The sequence below is a fragment of the Scyliorhinus torazame genome, chromosome 17, assembly GCF_047496885.1.
Source record: "Scyliorhinus torazame isolate Kashiwa2021f chromosome 17, sScyTor2.1, whole genome shotgun sequence".
Lineage (NCBI taxonomy): Eukaryota > Metazoa > Chordata > Chondrichthyes > Carcharhiniformes > Scyliorhinidae > Scyliorhinus > Scyliorhinus torazame.
Window position 1 is genome coordinate 156,566,829 of NC_092723.1, and position 17,278 is coordinate 156,584,106.

General features: G+C 45.5%; 1 protein-coding gene across 1 annotated transcript in view; it reads right to left on the reverse strand.

Moving 5' to 3' along the window:
• Window positions 1–1,564: 1,564 nt before the first annotated feature.
• Window positions 1,565–17,278, reverse strand: part of sbk1 (SH3 domain binding kinase 1) — a 43,155-nt gene continuing 27,441 nt past the window's right edge. Inside the window, exon 4 of the mRNA XM_072481371.1 lies at window positions 1,565–14,230. Coding sequence (XP_072337472.1) covers window positions 13,442–14,230 — 789 coding nt within the window. The 3' untranslated portion in view covers window positions 1,565–13,441. The remainder of the gene's footprint in view (window positions 14,231–17,278) is intronic.

Genomic DNA, 17,278 nt, shown 5'->3' on the forward strand with positions numbered 1-17,278 from the left:
CGTAAATGAATTTTTAAAAATGTTTGCGATTTCTGCAGCTTGTGAGAAGCCCCCAAAGTATTCAAGAACTGCCACTAATCCTCTATTTATAATGTGAGAGCCACACATTAAAGGGGCAGAATGGTGACAGCAAAATCTATAAGCAGCCATTACTACCGTGGTGCATATACAACTGAGACTTGTTTACTGCAGCCAGCACCAAACTGAATCTCAATCATGGGCGGCAGGGTAGCACTGTTGCTTCACAGCTCCAGGGTCCCAGATTCAATTCCCGGCTTGGGTCACTGTCTGTGTGGAGTCTGCACGTTCCCCGTGCCTGCGTGGGTTTTCTCCGGGTGCTCCCACAAATCCCGAAAGACGTGCTTTTAGGTGAATTGGATATTCTGAATTCTCCCTCTGAGTACCCGAACAGGCACCAGAATGTGGCGACTAGGGGCTTTTTACAGTGACTTCATTGCAGTGTTAATGTAAGCCTACTTGTGACAATAAAGATTAAAATTAAATTAAATGTTTTATTACAATCCTCGACTGGCACATGACTGAGTCAGGTTGTATGTTTATAGCAAGCTGTTCTGTTTAAAGCATTATGTTCATTATCCGCTGCCCTAACCCAATCTACATCAACCATTGCACCACCTGTCAAATGGCTAAATTGCTGTGTACTGTTCACACTATTTGTCAGTAATGTTCTTTACAGTAATGAATTATGTCCATATGCTATCACATCTGGAAGTAGATTAGCTAGATAAAACTGTGAATATTTTTACAATCTAGGAATTTTAATTCTCTCTCCATCTTTTTAGCACACTGGTCAATACGCATGTTCATTAACCCACTTAAAGTAATGAATAATGAATTAGCAGAGACAGAAAGCAAACTGGAATCCTCGAACTAATGCACTAATAAGTGCACCTGAAAGATTAAACCCAGCATAGACCAGGGGTCCCACTCATTCACAGGTTCCCTAAGCCTTACTTTCTGATTTACCTAATTTCTCTACCTTGGAGGTACCCGACACCATGAAACGAAAATGAAAATGAAATGAAAATTGCTTATTGTCACAAGTAGGCTTCAAATGAAGTTACTGTGAAAAGCCCCTAGTCGCCACATTCCGGCGCCTAGAACGGGAATTGAACCGTGCTGCTGGCCTGCCTTGGTCTGCATTAAAAGCCAGCTATTTAGCCCTGTGCTAAACCAACCCATAGGTACAACATACATTCCAGGATGGTCAATAAAGGAAAAAACACTTTTTCGAAGAATCAAATTTCATTTTTTATTTATTTGAGGATTTAATCCAGGCTTACATGCCAGTATGGTACTGTGGGTGTGCTTCATTGTAAGAGATGCTGTCATTCCCAAGGCCCCAGCTCTTCAGGTAGCCATACAAGACCCTATGCTGGTGAATGAAAATGAGGGACATTGAGTTAACTTGCTATCCTGGACAATATTCTCCCCTCAACTGTGAAGCTCAGACTTTCCTCTATAAACTTAGTACAATGTCATTTTGTCAAACTCATTCCCAGTAAAAGCCAAAAGTAAGAACACAGAAAGACAAAGAGCAAGCTTCATTTCAAACCAAGTGTTTTTATTCTATTCAGGTAGAAACATGGAGAAATTCTACACATCTGCAGTCACTGCCACATTACTGAGAGCAGCTCGATGGCCACTTTACACTCTACAACCCTCAGAAAAACACAACACTGGAAAATATTTGACATATACTGCTGTACAATGAGATCTGATTGCATATGCTTATTATTGCATTAACAGTCTTCAGAACAGTACGTGCTTGCTACACAATGTTAGGGCAGACGTCTGACGGCAACTTTGACATCAATGGCATGTGCTGTTGTATAAAGGCAACAGGCTCGGTTAGTGTGGATATTAAATCTGCTCATTACCTATCAAGCACATATATATATTGAGATGCCAACGGAGCGACTAACAGTCATTATTATTCTCACACTGCATATGGCAGTGTGTGGAACAAACCTGGTGCAAAACAATTACTTGCTCAAGATGCACAAGTCAGGATTAACACCACATACCAATTGGACTTTTGCCACTTTCATCAGCAAAGGCCCTTTGATAGCATTCAGTGCATGTAGTTGCATTTAGTAATTCCAAATCATTGGGATGAATGCTATACAAACCCTCATCAACACCCACCCTACAGATGTTTGCGACACATGACATCCTAACCAGAAAGAAGTTGATCAGAGTTAATTCCTGGGTGGGATTGTGATTTGATTAATAGAATGTCCTTTCAGTAACTCCCATAGACTCAGAGTTTATGAGTCCTCTAGTCCCAGACAGGGATGTAGAGAGGAAGAAGGAAAAGGAAGGAGATTCTGAGATCTAGATTTGTGTTGGCGTTCCCTTCAAAGGCAGGATTAGCATCGCACACACTTTACCAAAGTGAAAATTCCTTCAACCAGTTTGAACTCTGTGGACCAACATAACCACATCCAATATCAAAGTGCAAGTTATTTTGTGTTGAAGGTGAGCGAGATAAGTATTGAATGGAATATTTGCCCATTTCAGAGAGCCAGTTTCATCATCTAGAACTCCAAGCCAAGTACACCATGTGTTTAAATAGGAAATAAATCTCCTTCTACAACGTTCCATTAAACACTTCCAGGACGGGTACAGGGCAGTTATATTACCCTGTGGCAGAATTGATAAAGGCAGCAGGATAATGGATGCCTCAAGTCCTGTGATTCCAGACTAAGGTTAAAGTGGACAATTTCAGCAGGCCCAGCACTTTCTGCGGAGAGAGGAACAAGTTACCTTTTCAGGTTTGTGACCTGTCATTTGAACCGAAAGGTTAAGTTTCCACAGATGTTGCCAGGTCTGCTTAATATTTCCACTATTTTATGTTTTTATCTCAGATTTCCAGGATCCATGGAGTTTTGCTTTTTAATGGTTACAATGGGTTTGTTGAACAAAAAGAGAGAACTCTATCGGACTTTCACTGGTAAATGTAACACAGCAGGATGTTGAGAGAAACTGGTGTTACGCCACAAGCAAGGAGGTTACCTCCATCCGATGGTTTCTCAGACCCCTGTAGAAGAGTCAGTGCTGGGAAGGTTAGGAGCTGGTTTAGCACAGGGCTAAATCGCTGGCTTTGAAAGCAGACCAAGGCATGCCAGCAGCACGGTTCAATTCCCGTACCAGCCTCCCTGAACAGGCGCTGGAATGTGGTGACTAGGGGCTTTTCACAGTAGCTTCATTTGAAGCCTACTTGTGACAATAAGCAATTTTCATTTTCAAGGTTATACTATTTCAAAGCAATATTGACAGAACTGCCCAAGAATCAAATGAGTTCCCACTTATTGACAGCTAATATTTGATTTATTTTCACTGCTTGCCAAAATGAGATTGAGGTATGTACATATCACAAACTGAGGTAAAGGAGCATTATATATGTAGATCTACAACAGCTCTACTCCTAAAATTATTGCATAACATACACATGTAATTTTTAAAGGACCATTGTCCTTCGCAGCAGCACTAATAGTTATAGGCTTTTCTACACAAAGTGCTCTATTTAAATTTCTCTATTCACTCAGTTTTGCAGGCCAATCAAAGGACAGTACTGTTTATGCAAACATCTGTCATAATTTATCCACAAGGGTTGGTGTGACACCAAGGGCGGGATTCTCCCATCCCTAGGCCTGCCGGAGAACCCCCGCAAACAGGCCACGCCGACCCAACGCCAGCACGTGATTCTCCGCAGAGCGGCCTGTGGGGGGTGGGGGGTCTGACCCCGGGGGGGCCCTCCGATGTTTTATGCCGATCGGCTGGCCGGCCTCTTGTGGCTGGGGGTCTCCTTTCCTATGTACCGGCTCCTGTAGCCCTGTGCCATGTTTTGTCGGGGCCAGCGCGTTGAAGGAAGCCACTGCACATGCGTGCGTTGGCGCCGGCGCCACTGCGCATGTCCCCATTGGTGTCGGCGCAACTGCGCATACGCGGATCCCGCGGCGCACAGTTCACGCCGGGATCGGCATGCTGGAGCAGAGCAAACCGCTCCAGTGCTGTGCTGGTCCCCTGTAGGGGCCAGGCTTAGTCGTGGGAGCGGTCCGTTCACGCCGTCGTAAAACGCGACAGCATTTACGACGGTGTGGACACTCTGCTGCCGGATTGTAGAATCCTGCCCCAAATTCCTTAGGATGAATCAAACCAGCATGTCACTCAACCTCCAACACGAGAATATGTGAATAGGCAACCAAACCACAGTAATTCTTGCAACACCTCCCCCTCCTTTAAGATATGTTTCCAACATCATACTTGTAATAATATGAATGATTTAATATATTTTAAATTTACAATTTCTACAACACAATTAAAAGACATACTAACCTTGTTATAAAGATGGTTTAATATTCCCATTTGGAGATTGAAGCTCATTAAACTTTATATGCTATTAAGTAACCAGTCTATACAGAGGCCTAAACACATACTGCTGGACAGTCAGGCTTGACCCTTTGCCTGAATCTCATCATCTGATCATTGTCGGGCCAGGTATTTGTGTTTATTACAGCAGTGAGCCTCCCAGGAAAAATTACCAGTTGTGAGATTATGTGCAGCCCTCAACAGTGATGCTTTCTCTGCAATGATCCTCAGTGCTCCGACTAACTCAGGAATTCACAGAAAGCTCAGAAATAAAAACAGCTTTTGGACTTAGCCATTTCCTGTTTTATTTTAAATGCTCATCAATGTTCTTCCATGCCTGAGAGCGTCAACTCTCAATGGTATCCAGCTCTTAGAGGACTAACACCAACCACATCCAATGGCCATTCTTATTGCATAAACCGCGATAACATCGATTGGTAAGCTATTCAACACAGAGGAATGGGCATCACAGTCGAGCCTGTCAATGCTGGAACAGTCTGGAGCTGGGACCTTTGCCAATCTTTCTATCTTGGGGCACTGAGGCAAAACAGCCTGTCGTTCCAGAGATCAAGTAACTCAGCACAGATCAGGAATTGAACTTGGATTATTCCTTCTTAGTTTGATGCAGATATCTCGGAGACTATCCGATAAAGTTTCAGAAAGGTCCTTGTGATAGGCACTTATATACTGAGCATTGTTAATATTGTGGTCCTTCGGTCAGACAAGTCCCAATTTGAAAGTCTATTACTATCAAATGATGTTAATATCTGAATGTCATATATTATTGTTGCCTAGTGTTATTAGTTCTTGCTGTTATTAACCGAGTGTCACTCAGAGTATCAGACATATTAGGACTGCTACAATGGAGGGGGAATTTCACAATTCCTGTTCTTGACCTTGGGTTTAGAGGGAGCACATATTGGATATTAGGATGGGATAGATTTTTTTGTACATTCCTTTTAATGAGCAGAAAATAGGAACTGTTGATCTTCTGTGTCCAAATTTCTGACATGCTCCAATGTGCAAAAAAGCTCCATGTCACAAGACCAATTTTGTAAAATTTATACTTGTGAGGAAAATGAGCTACAGCACCTGAATCCAAGAAATGCTTCTCACATGTTCCTCAATTCATCACTTCAAATCAATGCCACTGCCAGTAACACGTCTGTATTTCAACCCAATGTTAAGTAGTTCAAAACATTTGCTTGGCTTTAGAAAAGCACAACTTATGTGCAGTGTGAATGCCGACATGGACTAATTCCATGTTGTAACTTCTGCATGTTTCTATTTACTGCTGGGGTTTTCACAGTCCAAATGGTCACAGTAAGAAGGTTTCACAGGCCCACTGTTACACATTACTGAAATTGCAGTGATGAGTGTTAATAATGCTTATAATTACTTGCAGATATTAAATATCAAGTACCAGTAACAGGGAGTGTTATTAATCACACTATTGATGAGCTGTGAATTACTAATAACACTCAAATGAACCCTACAGGATTGAAATTAAATGGCGTAATTCATCTGGCCAATTCCATTATGAATGTTTTACCTTTCTCTTGATCAACAGAGCTCTGTCCATACTTTCCTCATTCCATCCTTCATCCCATTGCCAGTTCCATCTCTACGCATTCTTCTGCCTTTGTGTTAATCCCATTCCCCCAATACCACAATAGGGCCCTGGTGCGCAATGCTTTTCCCACTCCCCTTTATGATGTCCTGAAGTGCATCATAGTGAATAAGCAGGTGGGGAAGGAAATTGAAATGTTAATTGCTCTGTTCCCCCAGTTAAGCAATAGCAATAGAGTAATAGCAGGGGTGGGGGAGCGGATTGTGACTTGGGTTGAGTTTAGCATGTGAGTGATGCATCCTCCTGAGTGAACATTTTATTTGATTCACTTTCTAAATGTCTTTCCTTTGGGAATGTGGAGGTGTGTTTGTACATTGACAGTGTTATACCCATAGATAGTCTGTTCGCCTGTGACTCGCAAAAACATTACTACTTCTCTTTTCAGGGAGCGACAGGGGACGGTAGGTAAGCTGACCACAAGTCTGCTTATTCTATAGATGTATCGGTGTTAATTTTCCATTGTTTCATACTGGAGTCAAGAGGCAAAATGGTGGACTTGAAGACCAACAATGTTATTGGGAAAAGGCTGGTATTGCTAAAAGAGCCATGAAGCTGTCACACCAGCAGATGTGGCTCATTTGATAAAATTCCCCCCTCTGAGTCACAACATTCCAGTTTCAAGTCCAATTCCAGGCTTGAACACAAAAATCAAGGCAGTACTGAGGGAGTGCTGCATTGTCAGAGTGCTCTTTTTGAACTGAACATAAACCTAAAGCCTGATCTTCCTCCTTGGGTGATTGTAAAAGATCCCGTGGCACCATTTCAAAGCAGAGCAAGGGAGTTCTTCTTGGTATCCTGACCAATATTTATTCCTTAATCAATATCACAAACAAAACCAGACTGTTTGGTCATTAGCACATTGCTGTTTGCGGAAGCTTGCTGTGCTCAATTGGCTGCTGCATTTCCTACATTACAAAAGTGACTGCACTTCAAAAATACTTCGTTGCGTGTAAAGCATTTTCAGACGTTCAGTGGTTGTGAAAGGTACTCTATAAATGCAAGTCTTTCTTTCACACACAAAGTTCATTTTAAGATTACTCTTTCAAGGTCATGTACTAATCTCCAGAAGAGGAATCATTTTTAAAATAAATTTAGAATACCCAATTCATTTTTTCCAATTAAGGGGCAATTTAGCAGGGCCAATCACCCTACCCTGCACATCTTTTTGCGCTTTGGGGGTGAGACCCACGCAGACACAGGGAGAATGTGCAAACTCCACACGGACAGTGACCCAGGGCCAGGATCGAACCAGGGTCTTTAGTGCCGTGAGTCAGCAGTGCTAACCACTGCGCCACTGAGCCGCCCTCAGAGGAACCATGGCTTAAAAGCATCCATTGGAGGTGGGGTTAGAGGAAAGGTAAAGTAAAGAACACTAAATCCACCATAAACTGTTAACAACTAGGGTGAAAACTACTCATTATACACTAAGGTAAAATTCTTGTTCTATTCCAGCAAAGTCTCAAACATTCAAAGGAAGATGTTTGTACTTTTCAGCGAGACCAGAACTAGAGCCTGTTGGCTCTCTTAAGAGGGATCAATCCCTCTTAATTTATGATAGCTGTGCTATACGTCCACGTTTTGATCAATCACAGGTGAGTCGTGCGTCCCTGTGATCCCACCAGCAATAACAATTGGCTAAAATAACTTCCAAAGAATACAGCATGAATGACGATCTACGTAGATCACCACCCCTGCAGAGTGGGACAACCACCTATGTTCATGCAGAATGCATGGTTGACTCTATTCAACCAATATTACCTGGGTAGAGTGTGTCCCAGACAAATAACATCCTAGTATGTGTGCTAGATGTAGCATAAATGCAGCACAGTTGCTAGGTCCAAACCTAGTAAACTTGCAATTTTCCCTTCCACTCAGACCATTGAAGAAGATATGAAACCAGTAAAGATCTTGATATCTGCTCGAAAGGCAACTAATTCCAGCAGCCAGATCCACGAGAATTGGAGAGCCAGTGGGTGGCAAAACAAATGAAAGTGAGATGGAGGATGAAAGCCCTAAAAGGTCACTAACGAGAAGGCACCATCAGTCATCCAAAGAAAGCTATGGATTGTACAGTAAAATCTCTAAAGAAGCCATGAGACCCAAGACAGTTGCAGATGACACCAAGCGTAATGCGATATACCACAATATTGGTCTGTTCAGACTATATCAAATGTAAATACATCAGGGGCAGCACGGTAGCGCAGTGGTTAGCATTGCTGCCTCACGACGCTGAGGTCCCAGGTTCGATCCCGGCTCTGGGTCACTGTCCGTGTGGAGTTTGCACATCCTCCCCGTGTTTGCATGGGTTTCGCCCCCACAACCCAAAAGATGTGCTGGGTAGGTGGATTGGCCATGCTAAATTGCCCCTTAATTGGAAAAAATGAATTGAGTACTCATTATTTTATTTTTTTTAATGTAAATACAACAAACTAAACCTTTTAAAACTGCACCAGATGCAATAGAATGTTCTATGCCACTTGATTGCCTGCTATCACATCAAATACAAATGCAATGAGCTGCCCATATATAAAGGTGGTTTGCTTGCAAAGAAATGTGAACAAAAATGTCCAAATCAAGGAGGATTCAGCCAGCATGAAAGACGTCAACAAACTGCACTACTAACGCAAATTGCCTTGAAAAAAATCTGGTAAAAAATAAAATTTGTTGGAGGAGGCAAAATAACTCTCTTGGTTGAACTGGAACAGCATTGCCAAGGCAGCAGTGACATAAATAGGAAAAATCAGTGCTATACAGAAATCCCAAACCAGTAAATAGATTTTGAACAAATGTAGGATTTTTCAACAGGCTGAGCCATCAGATGCAGATACAGCTGGCGCTGTTCAAACCTAAATCGCACAACATGTTCACGTAATAAACCCACCAAAAGGGATCTAGATGACACAAACTGAGGAATTACTCAGTAACAAGGAGGACAATGTGGGGCCCTGAGCTTAGACTTAATCAAGACCTTTACAGAGATGGTGCTAGGTAATAATAAAACAAAACCTTACCAGAACAAGAAGTAGAATGCAGGTCAGAATGAAAATCTTAAAAGCACTCAAATCTGGTGCAAGAAAGATGGGCAGCTAAAAAGGCCACATAAAAATGGTTCTGATGTTATACCAAAAAGACCGAAGAAGTTGGCTCATCAGGGTTTCCAACTACATCAAAATGTCCTCTTATCAAACAGGAATTGGAAAATTGCTTTCCAACAAAGCAAAGTACAAACAACAAGACAACAATCAAGAGATCCTTATTTACATAGTTCACAAGGACCAAAACAAACTGATGGCAGAAATAAAAAAGATATTGGAACAGCGCTGAAAAGCATAAAGTACATGAGTGCAGCTGGAAAGACTGATTTTTGCTAGTTAGCAACTGCCTAAACTTAGAAAACAAAACTACATTCCCTAGATTCCATGGGTGCGATCGAATGGCCAAAATGCAGTGCGCCACAGCATAACATGACCAATAGAAGTCAGGAGAGCCCGCTTCCGGGATCTACCTGGCCCGCAATGCCTCGTGAGATCTAACTCGATCTCATGAGCCGTTGCAATGTAAATCCTGCCCACTGTGGACGGGATCACTTCTTGGAAAATCTGCATATTAGAGCGAGACAGCTAGTCAAACTTTAGTATGCAGTTACCCGAGGCATTGGGATCTATCCCCTTCACCTCGGAGACTCTGGCGAGCACTTTTCCACACTGGTCTCCTTAAATGGGGAACAGAAGGCACTCGTGGGGGTCTCCCAGGGGATCGGAGGCCCCAGGTGTATGTCCTTTGGGCAGGGGACACCCTGGCACTGCAGGTGCCGCCTGGGCACTCTGGCAGGGTCACCTGGGTGCCAGCCTGGCACTGCCAAGGTACCCAGGTTGGCACGGCCAAACTGGCATTTTTCACTCGGGAACTCCTCTCATTGTGATTTGGAGCTTGGGGGAAGGATCAGGGGTCGCTTCGGGAGCTCCAGAGATTGGGACACCATTTAAAAATTACGTCTTGAACTCTCGGTACACTGAAGAGTTCCGGCAAGTTCTGGAAAGCAGGGCTATGTGCAGCCTTGGCTGCGTGTTCCCCACTGAGGCCCGCTATCTAACCTGAGTGCCATTTAATAGCGTTGTGTTTCTCGGCGCTGTGAGCGCCAGGAAACACGTGGCTAAAGGTGCTCGCTAAAGGAATTTGTTCCCATTTAGTTAAATCGCACCCCATAGCACAGTCATTTTCAAACTAAGGGTCGAGAGGGTTGCGGGGCCATCGGTCGCAGCGTTCCTGATCACGGGATGAACTGCCCAATGGAAAATACCGGTCTTGACCGGTTTCAGAATGCCGGCTGGCCCACGCATGTGTGCCCCCTCAGCAGTGAAGCAGACCACCTCCTCCTGACCTCAGTGCACTGACCCAGGAGCAGATTCTCTTCAAAAAATCAATGGCGTCTTCTCTCCAGAAGTGGCAGCAGAGAGCAGGTCATGCGCCCCAGACACTGACGTCATGTGCTCTGGGTGCAAGGGAGATTCCACCATTTTGTAGCTGCCAGCAGTGCTGGTGTGAGCTCCAGGGCCTTTGGTGAACAAACCCTTAAGAAGAATCTGAAATAAGGAACAAAGCAGTATAAAGATGATTTCTTGAGGTATGGGTTTATTAATTGTGCCACTGCAAATCAGGATGCAAAGCTCATGTGTGTTATATGCAGGGAAGTACTGGCAAATGAAAGTTTAAAACCCTCAAAACTAAGCATGATGAGTTTGAGGACAAACCTCAGCAACGAGAACTTAAATCATCAACTGAAGTCCTTAGCAGAAATGTAACATTTAATGACAAAGAAAGTGAGATCATGAGGACCAAGCAGGCTCACCAGTCATATTAAAGGTAAGCGAAAATGGTGGGTCATGATGGTCAGTTGGCATAGGTCTTAAAGGATGGCCAGTTGGTAAAAATGGTCCCGAGCAAAAAGGCTTGAAAAACGCTGCCATAGCTCAGGCAGAGATTTTGAAGATAGGTCAAACAATACTGATTTCAAGAGAGTGCTAAGAGGGTTCATTCAACCAAACACAAACAAAGCTATTGATATCGAGGGGGACAGAATCAAAACCGATTCCATCCCCATAGAGCAGTTAAGCAATAAAATCCACGATCATCATTATTTTTTAATACATCTTTGGACCTCCTGATATGCTTTCTGGAACAGGAGAGTGAAGATGCAACTGAACAATAGGTTTGTAAGCTGCTCATCGTTAGTTTTTCTGGATGATATAGTGATCCTCAGCAACTCATATGCCAGTATGACTGAGAATCTTAAAAGCATACAGACATTCTAATAAAGACATGAGGCTCCGGTTCAATGTCAATAAAATACAATATTCCATTTACAAGTAAAAGAAAGAGTTTCCTGTACTATCTCCAGGAGCACCAGAAAATAAAAGGGAGTCCTTTAACTACATACGCCCAGGGTAACAGAAAGCGTGGGCACACAAATAGGCCCATGGAGTCACTGAAGACAAATAGGCAGTGAAACTAAGTTTGTGGATAACGGGTCTGAAGGAAATTGAGCGGAAAGCTTTTAAAACCCTCATAATCCCAAGGATCTATTATCATCCAATCCTGGCCAAAGCTTCTCAAAATATACTTACAGAATTAGACAAACAAAAGAAGGCTGATTGAGGAGTTAACAACAAATCCCCAACATTACAGCTGCTGAAATCCTACCTGCAAGTAACAAAGCTGGAGGCTTGGGCTTGCCCTAGTTGGAGATTCAAATCTAATCTGCAATCATCCGTCAACTAGTAGCCCTTAAACTCCAGAGATGCACGAGGCGGCACGGGTAGTACAGTGGTTAGCACTGTCACTTCACAGCGCCAGGGTCCCAAGTTCAATTCCCGGCTTGGGTCACTGTCTGAGTGGAGTCAGCACGTTCTCCCCGTGTCTGCGTGGGTTTACTCCCACAGTCCAAAAATGGGCAGGTTAGGTGGATTGTCCATTCTAAATTTACCTTAATGTCCAAAATGGTTAGGTGGGGTTACTGGGTTACAGGGATAGGGTGGAGGTGTGGGCTTAAGTAGGGTGCTCTTTCCAAGGGCCGGTGAGACTTGATGGGCTGAATGGCTTTCTTCTGCACCGTAAATTCTAAGATTCTATGCAGTCATCAATCTTTACGAATCTTCAACTATTTGTAACATCCAAAAAAATAGATTAATGCCCAACAATGTAAGTAACCATTTTTAATCATCGAATCATTGCAAAAAGAGGCCATTCGACCCATCGACTCTGAACCGATACTTCGAAAGACCACCCGACAAAGGCCTAATCCCCCAAATCCCCCACCCTGTAACCCCACCCTAAGGCACAATTTAGCATGCCCAATCCACCTAACGTGCAAATCTTTGGACTTTGGGAGGCAACTGGAGCACCCGGACAAAACCCTTGCAGACACGGGAAGAATGTGCAAACTCCACACAGACAGTTGCCCGAGGTTGGAATCGAACCTGCATCTCTGGCACTGTGGGGCAGCAATGCTAACCACTGTGCCACCGTGCTGCCCATATATGATAACAGGTGTAAAGATTGTCTGTTATAATAGGAGCTAGAATTTTTGTCAATGTGTGTCTTTTAAGTACATGAGGGAGAAAGAAATAGAAGTTATGTTCATGGGATGAGATGAAGAGAAGTGGGAGGTTGCTGGAATGGAGCATTAACACTGGATTGTTGGGCCAATGGCCTGTTTGTGCTGTAAGTCAAAACCAAACCAATGTGCAGGGTAATTACCAATCTACTGTGCTTCAAACACTTTCAAAGAGCTCCCCCAAATGCCTAGTGGGTAAATCTAGTGTGGCACTGAGGCACATCGACCGCCTAATCTATGCTGAGTGAAGAATCTCAACCCATTTCTCATCATTATCCAATTTGGAAGTCCACATATGTACAAGTCAAGTAGGGATATTAGTCAATTAGACTTCGCTGTGATACCCCCTCAATCAATTCAGCTCACGATACTCACTTGAAGAATGGTCTCTTAGATGTAATACGAGATAACGGCAAGTAATGCTAAATAAGAGACAATTTTGTTCGACAGGCCCATGGCAACTAGGAGCTGGACTGAGCCTGAATAAATTCATTCCATTGAGGGATCTTCGCAGCCAATTTTTTCATCATCATCCTAGGTTGAATTTAAATTGTGGTCCCAGAGATAAAGGCCTATGTCTAAGTGAGTTATTCCCCCTCTCCAAAGGTAGTTTGCACCTTTCGACGTTGCCACTATTCAAAATGGTCGGGGCTTCCTGTACCTTCCAGATGAACCCATCGGATTTGTATCTTGCAGCACAGAGCAAGCTTTCAGTGGCACGGCTGATGGACCCACAAGATTGGAAATCTGAGTGCACTACTCCCTCGCGCATATCAGTGCACACCTACTAGAGGATCAGAAAATTAAACACAGATTTCAATTGCCGTAGCAACAATCATTCGGCCTTTGCCTTTGTCTTGTCTTCCCTCCAGCCGGCTCCCTGATGGATGTGAACTTGGCTCCATTGATGTGGATGTGAATCTGGAACCTGCTGCTTCTGACAAGAGGCTTCTTCTCAGTGGAGTAGGCATGCTGGGGACCAGCCTCTCCTGTTTATGCACCGACGTGGCTGATTTCTCGGTGGAATGGGTTCTACATCGATAAGAAGGCCTCCTCCTCAATTCTACCATCAAGTCACATTTCAGGAAATAAAACACCTCCTTGACAGAGCATCTTTTCTCTGGATTGACAGCCAGGAGCCTCTGAAACATCCGGAGGGCTCCATCTGTGAATCTTTTCCACTGCGAGGGAAACCCATTCAAGCGACCCCTCTGCCACTTCACAAACTCTTCATAGAATGTGTCAGACGGCATGGCAGCCTCCCAGGGAAAGTTCCCAGTCAGCATGCAGAAGATCAGAACACCAAAAGCCCAGACATCAATGCTGCAGTCAACTAGAAAGCCCTCAGTCCTGTTGGCCTGGCAAATCTCCGGAGCAGTGTACGGGATGGTCCCACTGATACGTTTCACCCTGCAGCCAACCTTGCGTGTCATCCCAAAATCAGATAGCTTCACCCGTCTGCATTCCTTGTCAAATAGGAGGACGTTCTCTGGCTTTATATCCCTGTGAACCAGGCTTTTGCTGTGCATGTAGTCAATAGCTAAACCCAACTGCTGCACACAGCGCTTCACACTGTCCTCAGGCAGTCCCACCTACACAGATAGACAAGAGATAGTTAGGTACAGTTTCAGTTTTCACCTCCCCAGCTTTTAACCTTTTCAAATAAGGTTCTCCATTGCTGTGCAAACAAGGTTACAGACCAACATTTTGGAAACTATTCTCCATTTTAGGAGTCATAGGGCGGGATTCTCCAATAATGGGGCGATGTCCCCACGCCGGCATGAAAACCAGCGCCAACCACTCCGGCACCAAAGGCCCCCGAAAGTGAAGAATTCTCCACTTTCTAGGGGGCTAGGTTGATGCCGGAGTGGTTCTTGCAGCTCCAACTGGCGCCGAAGGGCCAGCACGAGTTCGCGCATGCGCAGAACGGGCAGCAGATTTCCACGCATGCGCAGAACGGCATGCGTATTTCCGAGCATGCGCAGAACTCCCGGCGTATTTCCACGCATGCGCAGAACGGCATGCGTATTTCCGAGCATGCGCAGAACTCCAGGCGTATTTCCGCGCATGTGCGGGGGTTCCCTTCTCCGCGCCAGACCCCGGGCTGGACGAAAGAAGCCCCCACAGAACCAGCCCGCCCGCCAATTGGTAGGCCCCGATCGTGGGCCAGGACACCGTGGGGGTCCCCCCCCCCCCCCCCCCCCCGGGTCTGATCCCCCCGCCCCCCCACAGGACGGCCCCCGCACACTTAACTGCCAGGTGAGGTGAGTAATCAACGCCGGCGGGACTGGGAAAAACCTGTCGGCCACTCGGCCCATCGGGGCCCGGAGAATCGCCGGTGGGGGCCGCTGCCAATGGCCCCCGACCGGTGTGGCGGGAACCGTGCCGGCACCTGAAAAACGGTGCCAGAGAATAGGGAAGCCGGCGGCGGCGCCGGATTCGTGCCTCCCCCGGGGATTCTCCAACCCAATGCAGGGTTGGAGAATCCCGGCCTATAACAGAATGTCGTCAGAGTGAACTTCAATTTGCTTTAACAGCCGATGTTGATAGAAACTGGCAGAGACAATTAATGGTTTAACAGAACCCAAGTGTCAACTAGCCTGTGGATATTTCCATGCCACAGCTAATGTTATAAAATGAGGGAATTTTCCATTCCCTACAGGATTTTCAACGTGGACAGAGATTAAAACCGGGATTCTCCGGTTCGAAGAATCCCCATGGGAAGCAGGAATCCCGCCCCGCCGCCGACTTCCCTATTCTCTGGCGCCGTTTTTGGGGCACTGGTGGGATTCCTGTCATGCCGGTCAGCGGCCCCACCGGCGATTGTCCAGGCCCCCATGGGGCGAGTGGCCAACAAGTTTTGCCCAGTCCCGCCGGCGTGGATTCCTCACCTCACACACAGCAGGACCTGGCAGGTAAGTGTGCCATCGCGGGGGGGGGGAGGGGGGATCCAACCCCAGGGGGGCCCCCACAGTGGCCTGGCCCGCGGCCGGGGCTTAGCGATCGGCGGGCGGGCTGGTTCCGTGAGGGCCTTTTTTCTTCCACGCTGGACACCTGTAGGGCTCCGCCATATTGCCCAGGGGCCAGCGCGGAGAATGGAAGCCCTGCGCATGCGTGGAAATACGGCAGCCATTCTGCGCATGCGCGGAAATACAGCGGCTGTTCTGCGCACGCGCGGAAACACGCCACCCATTCCACGCATGCGCGAACTCGCACCGGCCCTTTGGCGCGGGCTGGAGCTGCGGGAACCACTCCGGCATCAACCTAGCCCCCTAGAAAGTGGAGAATTCCTCACTTTCGGGGGCCATTGATGCCGGAGTGGTTGGCGTTGGTTTTCACGCAGGCGTGGGGACATAGCCCCATTATTGGAAAATCCCGCCCTAAATGTTTAACAGTCTGATTTCCATTTACTCCCATCTAGTTGCATTTTCCTCCACATGTTAATTCGTGCCCCCTCAACCACCACAATGACTGAAATGCAAGTTATTCTGTGCCTTTATTGACCCTGCTTCACACAAACCACCGTCCTACTTATCCAGTGGGATGGTCCTAGCTGACTGCGCTACAATCACAAGGAGCCACTCCACAAAGCATTGACCATAAGATGTAGGAGCAAAAGTAGGCCATCTGGCATATTGAGTCTGCTCTGCCATTCAATGAGATCATGACTGATCTGACGTGATAATCCTCGACTCCACTTTCCTGCCGTATCCACATAACCCTTGATTCCCTTACTGATTAAAGGTATGTCTATCTCAGCCTTGAACATACTTGATGACCCAGCCACACAGCTCTTTGCAGTAATGAACTGTAATGATTCATTACGCTTGGAGAGAAGAGGTTCCTCCTTATCTCTGTCTTAAATGGCAAACCCCTTACTCTGAGGTTATGCCCTCTGGTCCTGGACTCTCCCACAATGGGAAACAATCTCGCAGCATCTATGCTGTCAAGCCCCCTGAGAATCCTGTATGTCTCAATCAGGTTGCCTCTCCTAAACTCCCATGAATGCAAGCCCAACCTACTCATTTTTCACCCAGAGGATGGTGGGAATCTGGAATGCACTGGGAGGGTTGTAGAGGCGGGAAAACGCTCAACTTTTAAAAAGTGGATGAGCACTTGTAATGTCATAACATTCAAGGCTATGGGCCAAGTGCTAGAAATTGGGATTAGTGTAGATTTAGTTTTATCGGTGCAGACTTGATGAGCCAAAGGCCCTCTTCTGTCCAGTATGATTCTATGACTCTCCCTCATAAGAAAATCCCCCCATACCTGGGCTCAACCTGGTGAACCTTCTCTAGACCTTCTCCAATGCAATTATATCTTTCCTTAGATAAGGGGACCAAAACTGTTTCTGGGATTCCAGGTGTGGTCTAACTAGTCCTTGCACACTTTTAGCAAGACTTTCCTATTTTTATACTCCATTCGCTTAGAAATAAAGGCCAACATTCCATCTGGCTTGCCTATTATCTGCTGAACTTGTATGCTAGCTTGTGATTTATGCACGAGGACTCCCAGATCCCGCGGTGCTGCAGTTTTTCTTTTTCTTAAATAAATTTAGAGTACCCAATTATTTTTTTCCAATTAAGGGGCAATTGAGTGTGGCCAATCCACCCACCCTGCACATCTTTTGAGTTGTGGTG